The sequence below is a fragment of the Fusarium redolens genome, assembly GCF_020744475.1.
Source record: "Fusarium redolens strain MPI-CAGE-AT-0023 chromosome Unknown BKA55scaffold_38, whole genome shotgun sequence".
NCBI classification, from domain to species: Eukaryota; Fungi; Ascomycota; class Sordariomycetes; order Hypocreales; family Nectriaceae; genus Fusarium; species Fusarium redolens.
The window spans coordinates 228,418-249,649 of NW_025763701.1; the positions used below are offsets into that span (position 1 = coordinate 228,418).

Here is a 21,232-nt window from a genome sequence, read left to right on the forward strand (position 1 = left end):
GGGTATTTAGCTAGTAAATAAAGAAAAAGGCAGTAAATAAAATAGGTATAAAAGTATAGATGTAATATTAAGAAAGATAGTTTTAGTTACTATTTTTAGCTTTATAAAAAGTATTATTAAATAAAGGCTATTATTATCTATATATATAATATTATATTTATAAACTAAGTTAATAGTTATACAAAAGATATTTATTATATTAATAAAGGTAAGAAAATATTACCTTAAAGGAAGAAATAATATACTCTCTTTAATATAGTTAGCCTAAATACTTATTAAGGGAAGGATTAAGCTATAATAAATACTTTTATAACCTCCTTTAACCCTCTATACTTCTAGAGGTTACTTATTTACTAGGTAGCCTATAATAATATCGCTTTTAATATATTAAAAAGTCTTTATTTCTAAAAGCTTATAAAATATATAAATAGCATTATTATTAAGTTAAGAAGTCTCCTAACTTATAATATAATATATAAGTAAATTATATAGACCTTTAATTATTATAAAGGCATTATAATTAAGCTTCTTAGTTACTTACTTAGCCGAATTAATATCTCCTTTAATATATAGATATCTTATAAGTTTACCTCTTTCTTTAACCTTATTATATACTTTCTTAATAATAAAGGGAAATTTTATATATTTTTACTTAGCCTGCTATAAATTAAGGGCTGCTACTATAGTAAAAACCTTACTAGCTAAGTTAGTAAAATTATTTATAAATATAGCTTTAAAGGTTTTATAAAGTACTTTATTATAGATAATATAAAAAGTAATAATATATACCTTAAAAAGCTTATTACTAAGCTTAGCTTTAATAAGTAGTATTATTAGCTTTAGTATTATAGGTATATTATTAATTTTATTACCTAATTTATTCTTTTTAAAATAAATATTAATACCTTTAAAGAGGACTATTAAGTTAATAAGAAACTTTAAGATAAAATAAGGCTATAAAGGGCAAAAGGACTAATTAATAAGCTATATAATATTATTTACTAAATATAAAGATCTAGTTAGTATATTAATAAACTTTATAAGCTTTAAAATATTAAGAATATAGCATTAAGTCTAGAAGACTAGTTAACTTATAATATAATTATAGATAATATAACCTGCTAGAACTTATTTAAGGCAATAATAAAGTAAGGCTATTAGCTTTAGAATCCTCTTTATTCCCTAATTTAGGTAGAGGTTATAAAGTAAGACTAGTATATTACTATAAGGACTAGAAGTAAGATAAGGCTAATATTAAAAAGGAGCTAAAAAAAGCTTATAATTATTAATAATAAGATATTAAGCAAGGACTAGGTAGTAATTATAAAGTATCTAGCTATATTAAAGCTATTAAAGATAGCTATAAAGTATTTAAAAGGAAGACTTAAAGAAAGTATAATAAGTTAATTTTAGTATTAATACTAATACTTACTTATAAACTATAGGAAAATATAAAGTAATTTAAGAAGTCTTATTAATTATAAAATAGCTTTTATAGTATTTAAAGGACTTAAAACTGCAATATAAGTATAATAAAGAGCCTTACTTATAAATTAAATATAACCTTAACTAAATAAAACTAAATAAGTATTATACTCTTATTAAAGATAGCCTAGTTTATTTAATATCTCTTATCCTTTATCTTGCTTTTTATTAGCTTAATATTAAATCTTAATAGGCTAATTATCTTAATTAGTTAAAAAGAAAGAAGATTATTATATATAAGCTATAAAAAAAGTATTAAAAATTACCTATTAAGCAGGATATAATACTAAAATAACTAACTGCTATAAGAAAAATAATAAACCTAAATAATTTTATAGTATTAATTAGAAAGCTTAATATTTAGTATATACCCTTAGTATTACCTATATAAGATAAGTATATTAAGTAGTTATTTACTTCTAACCTTAGTAATTACCTAGTAAATAATCTAATTTAATACTAGCTTTTTTAATAATAATAATATCTAACGTAGTTGATAAGCGATCCGACCGGACAAGTGATCCGACCAGCTTAACTTACACCTTAAAAGCTGTTTTTTAAAAGCTTATATAAAATTCAAACTAGGCCTAAAATAGCTAAAATTTTAAAAGCTTATATTTTACCTTATAAGAAAGCTATATTATTAATAAAATAATTCTAGCTAATTTGTGATATAAATTATATATAAAAAAGCTTATTAATACTCTTTACACTGTATAAATAAGCTTTAGTATATAAAATAAAATAGTTAAAAATCTAGAAAAAATATTTTTATATATAAATAGCTATAAAATATATAAAATAAATATTTTTGGATTTTTAGCTATTTTATTTAAGGTAGCTAGATATTATAGGGTAGGCTATTTTTAGCTGTACAGTGCGCTGATCGGATCACTTGTCTGGTCGGATCGCTTATCAACTACGTTATACTTATTATAAATAGTAATTAACCTGTTTTTAGTTTTTATAATATCTTCTAAGTTAGAATAGATATTTAGTCTTATAGGATAAATAGTTATGCCTTTAAAAAAACAGCTATAAGTAGATATTATTAGAGTAGTATAGTATATTTTATTATAGGAGAAAAGTAATGCTATTAAAATATCTAAATAGATCTAAATAAATCTAAATATACCTAAATAAATTTAAATTAAATTTAAATTAAGTTATTTATATCTAAATTAAATCTAACTAGGGTTAATTTAATTTAGATTTATTTATTAATAAGCCTGGTTAAAAGTCTTTAGGAATAGCATTCTTACTTCTGCATCTTATATATTTATAAGCTGCGTTTCTAGGACGTGAGTTATATACCTACCGGCAATTATGCTCACAGCTAGTAGTATTCAAGGGTCTGATGATATGAATAGTCAGATAAATGACCTTACCTTTTGTGAAACTTTCCTGGCTATTATGACAACCTCTCTAGACCTTACCTAATTCTGTCATCAGCTTGTGAGCTACATACTGAAGAGCCTACATAAAACGCCAGTCATGATGTTGAGACGCAAGGTGACCTCCTTTCGGATCTCATAAATGGAGAGCATATTTGCGTTTTGATATAGCTTTCAAATGTCGTTTATTCGCGTTCCATGCCTTCAAAGTTGCACGACAGGACAGCTGCGTTTTTGGGCCCCGTTCGCGACTCTGGATGGGAGAAGAGAGATCTTTAATCATATCGTCATCGAATGCTAATAAGGGGAGGTATCCGGATCCAAACAGACGATAGTTACTATATGTAGTATACCGGTCCAGCAGACAATGTTATTACCCCGCACGACAAACCATCAGAGCACGTGCCGTGAGATGAAGAAGGCTGCAGAGGTTGGCAATGAGGCCTCCACAAGGTTAGCCAATTCCGATGCGGCTCTGAAAGCTGCGAAACCTGACTCATTCACTTCCATCCACGGACGGGCTCCCCGCTGAAAATGAAACCGCGACTTATGGGATACCATCCCTGAAACCCTAAGCTTCTTCCTCTCTTCTGTCGTTTTTAATTTACCGAGAGTGTAAAACAGAAGCTCAAAAACGCATCGGAACATGTATGCGGGGCTCGAATACTGCATATACATCGCGGTTGTGCCGCTAGTCTCGCCATCTACAGCGTTACAAGCTCGATGCTGCCATCGATTTAGCGACGGAAATGAACACTTTATGTGGGTTTTCGTGATGGGCTCGATTCACTAAGCCGTGTATACCAATAAACGAGGAGGAAATTTTGAGGTTACTGGCAATATATACTCCAAAGGCATCAAACTCGACGCCATCAAAGGCGGCATACCCGGTAAGAAGTTGTTATTTCTCATAAGTGCAAGAACGACAGCGTCGACATCATTCATAAGACTGGTCAGGTTGCGAGCGGCCAAATTTTCCTTCTCATTCATTCTAGCTAGCAGATTGCAATTGACGTAGAAGTTGACATCAAATAACGTATGAGAATAACTAGGTGCATTTCATGTGAATGTTTTCAGAATACTCCTGTCATAACTACATACATCTCTGCAAGGTTGTGGTGAAAACGTTGAAGACCAGGGCTAGTGCTCATTTGATCTGGCAATACATTACTCAAACCGTCTTTACTCATCCAGCCAGTCGCAGTCGCTCAATCGACAATAATAAGAGTGATACGCCAAGGGGATTAGAGAAGCTTCAGCCGCAACTGAAAGGCAAAGAACACCTGTCCCAGCCAATCATTGATTTATCCAAATCTTTCTCTGTATTAAAAAAGATATCCAGCGCTGTAGTAAATGCCTATCCTAGCTGCATGGCGAATACAGGTCTATCCTAGCTGCATGGCGAATACAGGTCTGAATTCAATGGAAAACACATACAAAACATCATATACCGACCGACTCAAACTAGATACTGAATATAACGTAAAACTTATTAGCATAGTAAGAAACCATACATTAGGAGCTTAAGACTTGCCTTACTTATATTTCCATCAGTTCTTCTAGCTGGTTGTTGGTATATTCGTCTTGGAAGTTGATGACCTCGTCGTCGGTCCCAAGCATTGCAGCCAATCAGAATTTAGCGGTCAAGATGTGGCCGTTTTTGGATATGTGGGGCTCTCTTTCAGCCAATCGTGAATTTCGTGGTCAAGATCCATCCATTTTCAGAAGCGAATCGTGCTATTTCATATAGAGCCTAGCGCATCATTCCAAAAAACTAAGCCGAAAGAGAGGGAGACCTGTTAATTATCCTTCAATCTGTGCGAATTTTCTTGTCGGCCGTGCTATTGCATGAGTTAGAACATCAGAATACCGATCCGCCCAGGTTAATGCTCTACTCCCTCCGTTATAAAAGAGTAGATATCTGTACTGCAGGTATACTGACTGTAGCTAATCTGGCCCGCTATGTAAGAGGTATTCTCGTGGGCTGGGGTGCCAATTAGCACATGCTGCTGTAGCAACCGCAAAAGCAACAAGATAGTCATTGGGGTATCAAAAAATAATCTCCGGCATCAACACAAAGTAACCCTTACCACCTCATACAATATCATACTGAAATTAATATGGAGAGACCACCAAGACGTGGACGACCACGCAAATATGCAACAGCTGAGGACAAAGCGACGGCAGACGCTCAACGCAGGCGGAACAAACGGCAGAAAGCTGCAGCTAGAAATAAAGGGATACCCTATAGCAATTTTCATAATTTGCACTATCCTATTCAGCAGTCAGATAACTCACATAGCAGTGCATTCACACAACTACAAGAACAAGACATAAGCAACTTTCTCCTTCCACCTAGTCCTCCACTCCAACCCACCACCGAGGAGGTATTCCCTGACCATGATGAGCCTCTCAGATCAGCATCGATTACATCACCAAACAGTGCGCCTGAAGCAGACAGCATGGACAGGCCATTGTCCCTACCCGCAGTAGATCCTCAGCTACCCGGAGATATCGATGAACAGGGTATACCTCGTACCACAACTTCCGCCTTTGCGGAAAATCCGGTAGCTGTTTCAATTCACCAGGGTCCTGACCTGGTTCAGGATATTGTCTCTGATACAACCCTAGAGACCTCTCCACAAGTGGGGAACGGCGAGTCAGATCCAATTGGGCATCTCTCACAAGAGCTGGCAGAACAACTTTTCAACTTTCAAGGATGTTGCAACGAGTGCCACCAGGCAGCAAAGCGCAGTCATATGGGAGATACCAACGAACATATCAGCCTTGCCATGTACCTGCACTTCACGCCTGAATTAGGTCCTGACATCCTCAGTCGTGAGACCATCGCGCACCAGAAAGATGATGTGGCTGGAAAACTAAACCCTGAATCCAGAAGACAGCTCTTTTGTGGTATTGACTCCAGAGAGGAGGTACCATATATCTGCTTGGATGAAGATGAGCGGGTTTCAGATGGTGCTGGGGTTACCTTCGATATAGACAGTGTCGTGGCCTTCCCGAGTAGCCTTGCTGTTGCTAAGAAGGGAATTCACTGGTCTCCTACCCGAATGACTGTATCTGATCTTCAGTCTGATCTCCACCTTCGATCAATACCTGTCACGTTCCTCGATACAAATGGCAAACAACATCAAGTCCACCGACCTGTACACCAGATTCCTCACTATACATTCGGTCGTGTTATTGGATTTGAGGATATATCTTTATATATTCTGTTCCCTAACCTATATCGAGAAGAGCAGAAGTCTAGTAAAATCAGGGATGAAGACTTTCGACTATGGATGGATGGTATTCTGCTCCCTGCAATATACCAATGCTACAGCACAGCTCATGTCCAGCATTATCCGTCAAGCTATGACCACAGTCGTTACAACTCCACCGCCCGCGGAATAGAGGGACTTTCTCAACGTGTGCACCCAGTGGCACGGGAACAACAACTAGTGTATTACTTGCCACCAGAGGCACTGGCAGATGTTTGGGCTACTATCACCACTGCCATTCAAGAACCAGGATTCCAGCAGTTCCGGAATGCTACTATTCTTCTTCAAGCAAAGAACCTGAAGGTTCTCACAAAGGACGTTACTTGGGAGAAGATGATGTCTCGTTTTGAACAGTATTGGACCAGTGCCATCGATAACAGCCATACGACAACAGACCTCTACTTTGATATTGGGAAAGAAACTTGCCCTCAGCAGCCATCTGAAGTTGTACCTTGGAGCCAACTGGCAACTGGTATTATTGATGATCCACCAGATAAACAAGCAGAAACACTACTTTACCGGCGATGTTGCTTAGAATCATATGCCTTCCAGGTCGGCAATAGGTATACTGATGATAAGGGGACCCCAAAACAGGTCTTTTATCCATTCAGTATGCTTAAGGATACTGGGAGTCTCACTATAGAGACTGGAAAGCGCTCTCAGCGCCGAGCTGCTGGCCTTCTATACTCTCAATTCTACTCCAGTGTCAAGGAAGTATTCGCAGCCGGAAATGTGTATCCGTTCACAAACGCGGCTATCGAAACACTTGCCCTTGATAAAAAGCTAAGAAAGACATGGGAGCTTGTTGGAGGCGGTCTTAGCCACCAGCCAACGGCATTAATCAAGGCATACTTATACACAAAGCTTCGATGCCACCATGCCATATTAGGATCTATGCGAAAGTCTTTCGGCATTCGAGAAGAGCATCGTGTTTCGAAGGAGCTGTTCTATGCTATTGACAACCAGATAAGATCCAGAGAGCTACATGAGAAGCGCCTCATCGTACCTACTGACGATGGTTCCCCATACTATAGCTTTACAACTGATACTCTCCTCACATGGGCGAGGTGTAACATCAACAAGTTCTGTGTAGGGTTCGAGATGGTATACAGCTTCCAAGATCCACATTTTGTGACTTGGGAACACACAAGAATTATGCTCATGTTTCTTCGCTGTCTCCAATTCTCATATACAGGCGGATTGATACAGAAGGTCGCTGGGTGCTGGCGAGACATACGACTGCAACCCGATGCAAGCCAGCCAGATGGACTTCGGCGCCACGAAGGTCTTGGATTCAAGCTTACCATGGAGAGGTATGGTTATGCTTGGTTTCTTGACAAGATCGACTGGAATACGCTTACCTTCCGCCAACCTTATGCACCTTATATGATGTTTAACAACCCATCGATGCAGAATGTGTATCGCGCTCGATACCACCAAGTGCGAGACGTACGGATCGACTTCATTCGAGTGAATAAGGCCTACCAGTGGATGCTTGAATTCAGTTCTATTCCAAAGTGCCTTGACCTCCTAGAAAATTACCTTCGAGAGCTGTGTCTGTGTGCCTTTCGAAAGGACGTTTTCTTCCACGTCAAGTCAGCTCTGAGGCCAGAATGTCTGGAATCTGCATTGTCAGGAGAGATTCCCCTGTGTTACGGTAGTGTTAATAACGCCATGCTGAAGGATCACCAGCCCCTTCAGCTTGCACAAGGAAATCGATTGGCGGTAAAGGATATTCATGTCTTATTTTCTTGGCTTTGGAAATCGAAGGATGACTATTTTGAACGGCAAGGATGGAACGAGAAGCCATATCGCATGCTATTCCAACAGAGTTTCCATGCCATCAAAACTGCACGAGGCAAGGCTGGCGCACGGAAATGGCGTCAAGACCTGAAAAGGTCGTTTCTTGGAAGCCATTGGATTCTCCCCTACCCGCATAGCCGAGGATTCATGCGGAAAGACAAGGAAGAAAAACAATTCATTTGGTGGCCTAGCGCGCATTATGGGCTCATCAGACACTACGCCAAGTCCCGACAGACTGGAACTCTTACTCATCCACTGCCAGCATCCAACATCAACACCCATCCTGTTGACGGCTGGCAATTAGCAACCACTCTATTTTCCAAGAGTTACATGCCCCATGTCATACAACCCGAACAGGAGTTAATTCGAATGCCTGAGAACGAACTTTATGCCCAATTAGTTCGTCTTCGGGAGCAAGAATCAGCCGGGCTGACCCAAAGCCACTTTCCAGCACATACACTGGAATTAGACAACTCTCCTGAGAGATATTATTTCCCAAAGAAATGGTGTCCCATAAGGCAGATTGAAGTCGCTAAAACGTTCGAGGAATGTGACGAAGTTAATGAGTGCCTGTGGTTTTTGAAGAGAGGGTTGGAAACCTACGAGCATCTCCAACATGGTCAACTAAAACGACGCAAAAGGCGGCGTCAAAATCGTGCTATGATTCAATCAGACACCGATTCGAGTTCATTCTCAGGGGGTGAAGAAGGTGAGGCTACCTCGGATGAGGAGAGCCTTGGTGTTATGCGAAAGAAGCAGGCGCAGGTCGTGCGCAATATGGAAACCCGAGTACATGAGCTCATTGAAGCACACTATCGAAGATATCCGCAGTGGAAGAAGTGTTATGATCCTGAGTTAAGGGAGCTAAATTACCGCCTCGAGAAAGTTGAATGATGTCCAAGTGGATAATAAATGAGCACAAAACAGAAGCAGGCACACAAAGAAAGAACAGCTACGTATGCAAATGACTCACTTCTTAGTGTTGGTTGATAATAAGATTGGATTCATCATTGATGCCTTATTATTGTAGGATTCCCCTTTTGCGAGCTTCCCTAGTAACTAATAACCAAATCAACTCAAGTAGAGTTGATTTTATTGACCCACTTTAAGCCTAGTAGGGTTGATTATTGCCAGGGTGTATAGTTGATTTAACAGTATTCCATATATAGGGATTCTTTTTCTCGTGGCCTTTTCCGTTTTTCTTCAATCCGATGTAATACATTCTTTTCAGCTTGATCCTGTGCCGTGACAATCTGGTGAGCTTCTGGAAAAGCCCTGTTAGGGTCAAATTGAACGGGGACTCGGCCAGTGGGCTCTTTTGCTGCTAGTGAAGCTTTGAGTATAGCTTTTTCCTCTTCCAAGCGCTGTATCTGACTGTTCTTCTTGTCAATGGTCTTCATCGCCTTCTTCAGTGTACAATTGAAGTCACGAATCGCTGCATTTCCTCGCTTCTGAGCTTTTAGAAGCTGCTTCTGAATATCACTACTTCCTTCAAGGGTCCCCCAGATCATATCGTCAATTACTTGACGCTTCTCTGGTGTTGTAGGGCCGGCAAAGCGTTTCCTAGTGCTCCATACCAAAATCAATTCTACTGTACGCAGTCGTGGTGGTAATTCGACGAAATACAACAAAACTGGCCCGTGCATGTTGCTGGGTCATCCGTGCACGCGTCATGTCTATGTATTTCATCAAATTACTAAACAGGGACCATAAACACAAGGAGAAGACTTCACTGCATTTTTGACTACACGCGAAGGGATCAGAAGAATCATCGTTGGTTGGGAGAAAATTCGTGGTGGAGACTGCCCGTCATGGCGGACCCAATAGAGGCCGAGATCGTGTGGAGCAGGATGACGCCCCCTTTTCGACGCCAAAGAGACCGAGTCGAATGGTGAGGCCAACGAGCAAGGTCCGAGACACCGCGCGACAATTGGAAGACACTGCCAAAGAAACGCGAAAAACTACCCGGCAGACGACGCGAAATGTACCGGCCGAAGAACAGATCGACCGACCGACCGAAACCCGAAAGAGTAGCGGCAATGGCAGCAGCAGCGATGGAAGGGCAATGCTGCAGAAGGTGCTGGATCTCCTGGCAGAGTCGCGTCGGGAGACCAAGAGGCTGCAGGAAGCGCTGAAGGAACAGATGGAGATGACCAGGGAACTTAGGGAAGCTGTTGCAAAGCAGGAAGAGATAGTGCACGAGATGGGCAAGCGGATGGTGGAGATCAAGGATCAGATGACCGAGGAACTGCAGCGCGTCCGCGAGCAGCTCGAAACTATCGCTACAAGCAATGGACGGACCTCAACGATCATATGCTGACGTCACACGACTGACACCGTTCTTACCCCACAACGATTCGAGGACCTTAGCCGCTCCTCCGAACCCCACAGACATGCTTTATTGCACGATTGACGTTTCAAGACTAGAAGAAGATGAGGCTAGGCTCTCAGCCGGGACGATCCGAGCGACAGTGGAGAACGAAGCCCGCGCCGAACTGGATAATCCCACACGTGGCGATGCCGAGCGGTGACTAAGGACCCACAGAATCCCCACCGTGTCAGGATCACCTGCAGGGACGAGAGCGAGCATGAGATTGTGAAACGCGTAGCGGAGACAAAACTGGCCCCAGGAGCCCGGATCCTACGAGACGACCTGTACCCTATCAGAGTGGATAATGTCAGCCGTATTGCGGTGCTAGACGAGAGGAACGAAGTCCCTCTAAATAGCAGTAAGTGCGTTTTCTGGAGGGGTAGATATGGGATAGAGATGTATAGGCTGTGATTGGATGGAAAGGGGAAACACAGTGCGTTTTTAGTCTACATACATAAGTAGGGTCTAGGGTTGGTTAAACTCGAAATCCAGCAATGAAAGAAGCAAAAAAGCCAACCAATAAAATAGTTAGAACTCCGCTATAAATCGAACCTTGCTCGGGATCCATTATTACAAGCTACTCTGTAGAATGCGGGGAAGATACAGGGATTATCAACCAATAGGATCGCGAAAGGCCCACTTTCAGTGAAAATGGGACGGACCATAAGGATGTAGGATTCTAAGTTTTTCCGTTCATCCCCACGTGCTATCTTGCTCCACAGTAACACTTAGCTAATCGTAGCGGCTAAAAAGCACTTGGTTATAAATCGATTAGGCTTAACTCCCCTGTTTAGAGTATTTGGATTCCTCACCCATCAGCTTAACAGAAACTGACAGCTTGCTCATCCTTGTGTTTGTTAATTATGCAACCAGCGAATCTCCAGCTGCAGTTTTACTCTGAGCGCGGACTACATCCCTATTGTCCGTCCTAGTTTCACTGAAAGAGGAAACCCCTGTTGGTATCTAAGGCTGTGATTAGCCAGAGAGAGGGACCAGAGTGGGGTGAGGTAGAAAGCCTAGGAACTATTAAGAGACGATTGAATAGTAATCGTCTAATAAGTTAGGTTATCTCGCTTAGATTTTGGACTTGAATCGGTTGGGCTTGGGCCGAGTTGCTGATTGGCTTAAAATAACCCCAACCCTACACTTGGGGTTAGCTAATATGAGCTTGGGGTTAGCATAATGCAGAGGAAAGGGGACTGTAATTGATAGAGAAAAAGAACAAGACTGCTTCTCTCTTTACTTTCTATAATTAAGATTAAAGAGGCGACATCAAACAACAATGGAGGACATCGTATAGCTCAATCAGGATTATCAAATACTCATCTGCCGGCTATGTCAAGCAGCCGTTCAGCCCGGCAGCAGCATTGAGTCACATTTTCGACAGCAGTATCAGCTCAAGGGACAAGTGCTCAAGGATATCATAGACTACTATGGTGAACTAGAACTAGCTGACCCGAAGCGTATTGCAGTACCAGAAGATAACGGCCCAGCAATCGAAGAGCTTGTTATTTCAGGTAGGTATAGCTGTTATATATGCTGATATCTTACTATTGCATACGATAATATTGTCCGTCATTGGAGAGAGGCAGGGCATAATACAGCAGAGGAACCGTGGACTAAGGTGCGGCTATAGATGTAGATAGGAGGAAGGCATGCGCGCTACTGGATCGTTCGAGATGATAGCGATAGGAATGGCCCGTTAGATGTGGCTAACAAAGCTGATGCTGGAAATCAGAGCGCTATAGACAAGGTCATTGCTGCAAGTCTGGCTCGACTAAAGGAAGAAGATGCCATACGACTACGGAAGGGTGACTTGGAGGAAGATATTAACCGTGATTCGCCGTGGGTCAAGAGGCTAGGCTAGGTACGGCACTTTGGCTCCCGGGACTTGGTCAGTATTCACGACGCAGCCCAGTGGCTACGGGCGAGGGCAGCAACGGGCAGGTGGGCTGGGAAGCAAGAAGACGAGGAAGTAGCCCGTGAACGACTGTTGCTAGGCCGGCTCGGACAGAGCTTCGATCGTGAGGTGGAACGTTGCTGCTGGCGACTCGATGGCGTGCCGACAGAGACATTACAGTGGCTCGGCAGCATCACATCAATGACCCCGAGCGGTATGCCGTTTGGCCGTAAGGGTAAGGAGGAATCGATGAGTCAGTATAAGTCTGTCGGTCACCGCTATTTGAGCTTCTGCTGGAAGGCATACCGTATCGGGCGCGAGGAAGCGCTTGAACGCTGGGCCGTTCGCTTTACGGATGAGCAGTGGAGCTTGCTGCAGGATGTGGCAGAAGAGCTTGAGAGGGATAGGGTTCCAAGCAGTTATAACAGCAGATTTTCCAGTGGCAGAAAGAGACAAGCTAAGGATAAGGACGAAGACGAAGACGAAGATGGAGACGGAGATGAAGACGAATATCAAGACGACGATGACAGTGACGAAGACGAGCGAGGAGATAAAGGTATGACTAGCCTGCTGCAAGATGCACTAGATCAAGCTGTATTCCGGTTTATCGTAGCTTCGATTAAAACTCATGTTAGTGGAAACACATATACGAATTCGCTACTATGTTTCTGTGCGGCGCTTGGTATTAAGCAACGCCCGATAGGCTACGTCGAGCCACATTTATATACCGGTCTGCTAGCTGCTATAGTGTGGTAGGCCTGGCTGTTCTTTTTAGAGGCTGCATTTGAGAATTAGCCGCTAGATCGTAACGAGGTCGGGATCAAGGCCGTACTTGCATTTCAGGAGCAGCACATATTGTGGATGTGTATGGGCACGCACACCGTTATGAGCACGGTCATCGGATGGATGGCATACGGGAAAGGGTACTGGCAGAAGATGGGGGGGCAGCCGTCGATACGGTGGTCCGACGACGGAGAGGGATTATTTCATATGGGCGAGCATATCAGCGTCGAGGATTTCATACGCACACTGCGCGATGAGGTGACCGAGGCAGAGAAGCTATTAGATAAGCTATTCGGGGGGGTATGGCAGCCGGTCAGTAAGAAGATCGATATGGGGCGGATTATCGATAATATGATACGGCTCGGGGCAGGTCAGTCATTTGCAAGCAACCCGAAGAACAACTGGCTCGAGCCCGGGCCGGCAAAGGTGATGCGGCTGATGGAAGCATCGATATGGGATGCCGCAAGGGCCCGATGGAAGCGACATCGTATTAAGAAGTGGCTTTGAGACTTGCGGCTGCTGCGGGAGACGCTGCTCGTGCTCATATATACGTGGGGTGGGCTTCCGGGAAGGGGACCGGAAATCACGACGCTGCGGCACTGCGATTCGTGGCAGCTGATCTGGAATATATTCATAATGGACGGGCAGGTCATGATCGTGACCGACCGAGACAAGATGAAGGCAATCCGTGACAACGGCCGGAAGGTAGCACGGTTCGTCCCCGACTGGATCGGGCGGATGATTGTGGCGTATATCGCATGGCTGCTTCCGACCGAGAGGGTACTGCGGCGGGAGTGTCAGCTTGCCGAGCCGCGTGGAGAGCAGCTCGAGTATATGTGGAGGGATGGCAGCTCGGCGGTATGGGAAACCGACCGGCTCAGCAGGAAGCTTGCTTGCATCATGCAGGCCGGGACGGGGGTCAGGTTAGGGGTGGGACGATATCGGGCGATCGCGATCGAGATGGGGCGGAGGATTCGAGGGCTTGTGATGAAGCAGCTAGAAGGTAAGATGGATGATGAGGATGAGGATGATAACGTCGAGATCGATCCGATCACAGGTGAGCCGGTTGACTGTGGAGGAAGCTGGAATATCGTATGGGATTTGCAGTCGACGCACGGAACACGGATTGCGAGGCAGCACTATGCCGTACATATCGGCTTCCCGGGTAAGCTGCAACCGGAGATGATCGCGACATTCAAGGAGATCAGCAGGCTGTGGCATCAGTATTTAGAGGGAAGCAGTATAGAGGGAGAGGGGGATACAGAGAAGACGGCGGTGAAGCGTAAGCGGGATAGTCAAGTGACGGGGCAGCAGCAGCAGCAAAGGGCTGATAGTTCAAACCGAGCAACTAGCCGCAAGCGGAGAAAGACGAATAAGGAGGGAGAGGCGGCTTAGAAGAGGAAGATGATAGGGGACGAGATGACGGATGGGCTGCGAAGGCTGCTAGGACCGAAGGCGACTTGGCGATCCGACAAGCAGGCTGAGTGCATGCGATCGATCATGGCACTCAAAGCAGATCAGACGGCGATCAATGTGCTACCGACCGGGGCCGGCAAGAGCATATTATTCATGCTGCCGGCCGTGATGCAGGATACAGGCATAAGCATCGTGGTCGTGCCGTTTGTTGCACTGATGGATGACTTGGTGGCAAGGCAACAGATATGGGGGTCGACTGTATCTGATATAGGTCATCGATGAATTCGGGACGAGAGGGCATGCCGCGGGCGGCACGCTTGATCGTCGTCAGTGCCGATATTGTGTCAAGCGCCGAGTTTTCCGGGTACGTTGACGGGCTGTCGTGTACAGGGCTGCTGCAGCGGATATTCGTGGATGAATGTCATACTGTGATCATGGATATTGGCTACCGGGCTAAGCTTGGCGAGCTAATTGGGCTACGTCGGTTTGGCTGCCCGTTAGTACTGCTCACAGCAACGCTGCCTGTCGTGCTGGAGGATTGGTTCCGTGGCGAGATGCTAGCGAAGTCAGCGGTCATGGTGCGGGATCGGACGGTTAAGCCGAACTGCCGCTATGAGGTTTAGCAAGTCAAGCCCGGGCGTGATGCTGTTGAGGATTGCACGGTCGAGGTGATCAAACAGCTAGATAGAGATATGACGGGTTGTCAGAAGGGGGTCATATACTGCCGGTCAAAGAGTCAGTGTGAAGCGATAGCTGACGAGATCGGCTGCGGGTTTCATTACAGCGGCATGAGCGAAAAGGACCGTCACGAGGCGCGGACGGCATGGATAGAGGGCGGACATACAAGCCGTTGGATTGCAGCAACAACAGGGTTAGGGACAGGTATTGATATCGAGGGGATTGTGGCCGTGGTTTATATGGAGAAGCCGTATGGGCTCGTTGATTTTGTGTAGCAGACTGGGCGAGGAGGGCGGCGGGCAGGCGAGGTGGTCCGGTCAATCATCGTACACGACGGACGGCGGCAACGAGAGGATCAGCATCGAAGCTTTGTAGATGATATCAATCAGGCACAGATGGAGGCATTCATATCAACGCCGGGATGTCGAAGGGCTGTGATTTCGGCGTTTATGGACGGAGCAGCCGGCGAAACGTGTAAGGATGTGGATGGGGCTGCACTTTGTGATCGATGTGAGCTGCTTCAGCAGGATAATAATAGTGATGAGGGTGCAGGCAGGGCCGAGGGGGTGATTGAAGGAGAGAGTGAGAGTGATGGAGAGAGTGAGGGAGAGAGTGAGGGAGAGAGTGAGGGAGAGAGTGAGGGAGAGAGTGAGGGAGAGAGTGAGGGAGAGAGTGAGGGAGAGAGTGAGGGAGAGGGTCATGACACGAGAAAAGGCGGGAGGATTTGGAAGGCATATGGCAAGGAAGAGGGTATGCGGATTAGAATGCTTTTCCGATGGCTAGACGATGTTGCAGAGGAGTGTCCGGTATGTCACGTCCGACGTCATCAGAAGGGACTAGAGGTAGGGGAGGTCCCAGATGAGCCGCGGCATGAGAAGGCCGTGCAGTGGTGCAAGGTAGTAGGAGAGGAAGGGTATAATGCGGCACGCAGAGAGATCAGGTTCAAAGAGCTATTATGCTGCTTTATATGCAAGCTGCCGTTAGACTGGTGTAAGGAAACACGGGATGAAGAGACATCATGAAAAAGGTGACTAGACATGGGCGTAGGGAGCTGACCAAAACTACTTTCCATACCCTATACCCAGTCTCAAGGTCATTCAGATATTATAAAAACTCTTTTTATCTTCATTCCTGCTCTCGTTGTGACGCTATCGCCCGTATTAGTTGTGAACGTCGTCGTCGCTTCACCAGCCCATAGCCAATCAGAATTTCGTGGTCAAAACTAGTCCTTCCACGAGCTAGCGCACTGCATACCCGCGCTAAGTCTGTTTAGTCAAGTAATCTCCACATCTGTAACCTTAGGGGGTTTACGGATGTATTTGTGTAAGTACTTTGTTTGTTTTGTTTTATTCCTACCAGTCCCAAACTTCTATTCTATACGTCCAAATAGCACCTGTTAAGCCTTCGAGTATGGATGAGTCACTTGGTTCTGAGCTCGGACGTAAGAGGCGCGGACGACCACGCCAATACGCTACTCCTCAGGATAAAACGAATGCGAACGTCGAACAAAGGCGAGCAAAGCGGCAGAAAGCAACTTCTGACAAAAGGGCTGAGCAACATGCTCACTTCTACAACGCGGGTACTCTCTCCTTACCCCCTGTTTCACTTCAAGTCGATGGTGGAGCCTCGGTCCAACGGTCTGATCATCGACTTGAGAGTGCCGCTATGTTATCAGAGATTGGACGTCACGCTCCGGAACTTGATGGTCCAGATTTCTCGCATCTCCTTCCTCCGCCTACCCCTACCCTAGAGCCATATTTGCCAGGCGGGTCCCCTTTGGGGAGTGATGAAGTTCCAGGAGTACCGTTACTACTTTCAGGACATTCGGAAGGTGATACAGAAAACCTAGCTCCAATGGCTGCGGTCGACACTATGGAAACCTCACCACCCGCTGATGCAGACCATGAATATCGAGTGAAACGTCTTGGACGTCAGCTGGTACAGCAGTTAGTTAAGTTTCAAGGATGTTGTACAGACTGTCACCGTTCAGCAAAGGTCCAGCACGATCAGACCCAAAGGGAGCATATCGGCCTTGCTGCTTACCTGGAAAGCAGTGCAGACATTTGTCCTGAGGTTCTGAGCTCTACTCGCATTGCATCTCCAGAAGATGACCTTTCTGGAAAGATGAGTAGCTCAGACCGGCGACGGGTTTATTGTGGTCTCGGCTCTGGAGGTCAGGCGCCTCATATCTGCTTGAACGAGGACGAACGAATCACGCATGTTGCTGGGGTTAGCTTTGACGTGGATAGCGTCACAGGGTTTCCCAGCAACCTTGCCATCGCCAAGCAAGGAATTCGCTGGTCTCCTACCCAGATGCCTGTTTCAGACCTGCAGTCGGATCTCCACCTCTGCCCGAGACCGGTGCAATACCTGGATATGGTGGGAAACCAACGCCGAGTCCACCGTCCTGTACATCAAATCCCGCATTACACTTTCGGTCGCCTCATCGGATTCGAAGATGTATCGCTATACTTGCTGTTCCCTAACTTATACCGGGAAGAGCAAAAGTCTAGTCGGCTCCGGGACGAAGATTTCCGCACATGGATGGACGGTGTGCTGCTTCCTATCATTCACAACCATTATAGCAATTCCCATGTCCAACACTACCCCTCGAGCTATGATCACAGTAAGTACAACGCCACCGCTCGTGGCATTGAGACGCTTGCCCAAAGAGTGCATCCAGTTGCTCGAGAGCAACAGCTCAAGTATTACCTCCCGCCTGAGTCTTTGGGAGCTGTATGGGCTTCCATTCAGCATGCGGTTCAGGAACCAGGTTTCCATCACTTCCGCGACATTACTGTGCTCCTACAAGCCAAGAACTTGAAGGTCTTAACGAAGGACATCACCTGGTCACAAACAATGGCACGATTCCGGAATTACTGGACCCACGCGATCGATGAAAAGTATGTTACAGCGGACTTCTATTTCGATGTAGGAAAGGAGACCTGTCCTCAACAGGCATCTCGAGCTACATCGATCGGTGATGAAGGCGTATTGAATGGCGATATCGACAATTTGGCGTGCACTCCGGCTGGGACGCTTTTGTACAAGCGTTGTTGTCTCCAATCGTACTCACATCTAGCGCGGAACGATGTCGCCGCCCAAGAAATTGAGAAGCAAATGTTCTATCCTTTCAGTATGCTCCACGACACTGGAAGCCTGACTGTTGAGACGGGTCAGCGATCCTCACGGCGCAAAGCTGGACTTCTGTATTCTCAGTTCTACCCCAGTGTCAAAGAGGTTTTCGCGGCAGGGAACGTTTATCCGTTCACTAACACCGCAATCGAAACCCTTGCGTTGGACAAAAAGTTACGACGAACTTGGGAATTAGTCGGGGGCGCCCTCAGTCATCAGCCAGCAGCGTTGATGAAAGCATACCTATATACTAAGCTCCGTTGCCATTTCGCTTTATTGGGGTCAATAAAAAAGTCATTCGGTATCAGGGAACAGCATCGTGTCTCTAACGACCTCTTCAATGCTATCGACACAGAGTTCCATGCTCAGCAGTTGCAAGATGAGCATTTTATGGCACCGGTCAATCAGAACTCTCCGTACTACAACTTCACGACGGAAACTGTGCTACGCTGGCTGCGATGGAATATTAATAAATGCTGTGTCGGATTTGAAATGGTCTACAGCCTTCAAGACCCTCACTTCGTAACATGGGAACATACCCGAATCATGCTCATGTTCCTTCGATGCCTCCAGTTCTCGTACTCTGGAGGCCTCATACAAAAGTCTGGCGGTTGTTGGCAAGATCTTCGACTTCAACCCGATTCAAGCCAGCCCAATGGACTCCGACGGACGGAAGGTCTCGGATTTCGACATACTATGGAGACTTATGGGTATGCGTGGTTTCTTGATAAGGTCGATTGGGAAACGCTCACGTTCAAACAACCTCATGCAGCCTTCATGATGTTCAACAACCCGTCCATGCAAGCTGCCTACCATGCTCGATACCGTCAAGTGCGAGATGTACGGATCGATTTTATTCGAGTGGATAAAGCTCGACAATGGATGATTGAGTTTAGCTCGGTCCCTGACTGTCTACAACTCCTGGAGAAATACCTCCAACAGCTTTGCTTGTGTGCTTTTCGAAAAGATGTCTTCACCTATATTAAGTCTGTGTTGCATCCCGATCATGTGGAAGCAGCCCTAGCGGGCGAGGTACCTCTCTGCTATGACAGTGTGCACGATGCTCTGGCTGAGCGCCACCGCCCGCCCCAGCTTGCGTATGGGAACCGATTAGCAGTCAAAAACATTGATGTCCTATTTGCATGGCTCTGGGAATGGAAAGATGGCCACTTTGAACGCAAAGGATGGAAAGATAAGCCGTACCGTATGCTATTTCAGCAAAGTTTTCAGGCCGTGAAGACCGCTCGAGGTGTAGACGGTGCTCGAAAGTGGCGGCAAGAGTTGAAGAAGTCATTTTTCAAAAGCCATTGGATGCTGCCCTACCCCCAGAGCCAAGGATTTATGCGCAAAGATAAGGAGACCAAGGAATTTGTATGGTGGCCCAGCTTTCACCGTGGACTTAATTCATACTACACACAATTGCAACAACTTGGTTCGCTTGCGCAGCCACTACCAACATCCAATATCAAACATCATCCAAGCAACGGTTGGGAATTATCACCAGGCTACTTCACGAATAGTCATATGCCATATGTTGTGCACCCAGAACAGAAGTTACTTCGCATCTCTCAGGATGAGTTGTTCGGTAAGCTAGTTAGCCTTCGGGAGCAGAACTTGGCTTCCTCACCTCGGAACATGACGACACCGTCAGTGGCTGTCAGCGAATTCAATATCTCCACGCCCGACCATCTAGGTAATGCCGAGAAGTGGTGCGCGAGAAGGCGAATGTATGTGCTGAAGACGTTCGAAGAAAGCGAGTCACCCGGTGAGTGCGCCGCCTTTCTCCGGAAAGCCCTTGAACAATACGAGCTTCTTCAACACCATCAGCGAAATTTACGCCGAAATCGCCGGAATCATGCTTCTAAGCGACTAGAAGTCGAATCGGATTCAGACCCAGAAGGCGATGATGATTCTGAGGCCACCTCAGATGAAGAAAGCCTTGGAGTGAAGCGACAAGAACAAGCAAAAACAGTCCGGAATATCGAAGCTCGCATGCGAGAGCTCATCACCCAGCACCGGCGAAAAGAAAAGAAGTGGCTAGGAGCATACGACAACCTTCTGAGAGAGTACCATCATAGGCTACAGAGAGTTGAGTGACCAGCGCCTTGCGTACTATTATCGGGAAGCATTCCGTAACGACGGTCATTTCACGAGAGAATATGGCCACCAGACCTTGCCGCGAGACGTCATCAAAACGACCCCTCTACAGCGGCGAGCCATGGAGGACATCATTAATGCGCTGCAGAGGCAGGACAAAATGACAAAGGAAGGTGCAAGCAGGGACGATAATGATGACGAAGGGATGGATAGTGGGAGCGATGAGGAGCGTGACGCCGAGCTGAAGCACACCATCCGCAAATTTTATATCTCGCTCATCTGCCAGACTGTCGGAAGCAGGCCATTCCGGTCTGCCATCTTGAGCTTCTGTGCTATGCTCAGCCGGACGAAGGCTCTGACGCGCCGGGTGGATAACGAGCAGCACAAGCGGTGCACATGGCGCGAACCAGGGAACTTCAACAGCAATCTGTCGGCACTCACCTGGACTGCCCAGCTCATCCTGTTCGACTTCGTGTGCTTCCAGAAGCAGGACGACGAAGACGGAATCCCCGATCTGCTGGATCAAATGTGCAAGAAGTACTTTCAGCAGATGGCGGAGACACCTTTCGGACATGTACTGCAATGGAGGCTATATCTCTTTGCGGCCTCCCGCACCAGTCTTACCAAGCACCAAGCCCGCTGGTCCCTTGATGGGGAAACGGTCGACTATATGGGGACGAAACTACACATGGAACAAGTGACACAGCTGGTCGAGTCTGAGTTCCGCCAGGCGCACTCGCTTCTGTATGATAAGCTCTTGTTTGGAATGAGGGATGTTGCTCCGATCGAGGCGTGGAGGCTGCACGACGATCTAGATGTAGACGACTACGGCGCTTCGTGGTTGACAGACGAGAGGAATCGCGAGATACTGGCGGGGACGCATGACGCCCTG

At 45.6% G+C, this 21,232-nt stretch overlaps 5 protein-coding genes across 5 annotated transcripts; all 5 read left to right on the forward strand.

The window, feature by feature from the left end:
• Nucleotides 1-4,765: 4,765 nt before the first annotated feature.
• BKA55DRAFT_587195 (uncharacterized protein) lies at nt 4,766-5,149 on the forward strand (the record flags this gene model as incomplete). Its single annotated transcript, XM_046194631.1, has 1 exon — nt 4,766-5,149. A coding segment is annotated over exon 1 (150 nt), but the record flags the coding sequence as incomplete, so codon positions are not given.
• Nucleotides 5,150-5,214: 65 nt separating this feature from the next.
• BKA55DRAFT_629101 (uncharacterized protein) lies at nt 5,215-8,933 on the forward strand. The gene has a single exon (XM_046196915.1). The coding sequence runs from the start codon at nt 5,342-5,344 to the stop codon at nt 8,852-8,854; it is 3,513 nt and encodes a 1,170-aa protein (XP_046041002.1). The 5' UTR covers nt 5,215-5,341; the 3' UTR covers nt 8,855-8,933.
• A 3,484-nt stretch (nt 8,934-12,417) lies between these two features.
• On the forward strand, nt 12,418-12,726 carry BKA55DRAFT_460702 (uncharacterized protein; the record flags this gene model as incomplete). Its single annotated transcript, XM_046186097.1, has 1 exon — nt 12,418-12,726. A coding segment is annotated over one exon (309 nt), but the record flags the coding sequence as incomplete, so codon positions are not given.
• Nucleotides 12,727-13,650: 924 nt separating this feature from the next.
• On the forward strand, nt 13,651-14,409 carry BKA55DRAFT_698599 (uncharacterized protein; the record flags this gene model as incomplete). The annotated part of the gene is made up of 1 exon (XM_046200534.1): nt 13,651-14,409. One exon carries the CDS (start codon nt 13,651-13,653, stop codon nt 14,407-14,409), a length of 759 nt encoding a protein of 252 aa, XP_046041004.1.
• Nucleotides 14,410-16,518: 2,109 nt separating this feature from the next.
• BKA55DRAFT_698600 (uncharacterized protein) lies at nt 16,519-20,340 on the forward strand (the record flags this gene model as incomplete). Its single annotated transcript, XM_046200535.1, has 1 exon — nt 16,519-20,340. The coding sequence occupies one exon, from the start codon at nt 16,519-16,521 to the stop codon at nt 20,338-20,340; it is 3,822 nt and encodes a 1,273-aa protein (XP_046041005.1).
• Nucleotides 20,341-21,232: the final 892 nt, after the last annotated feature.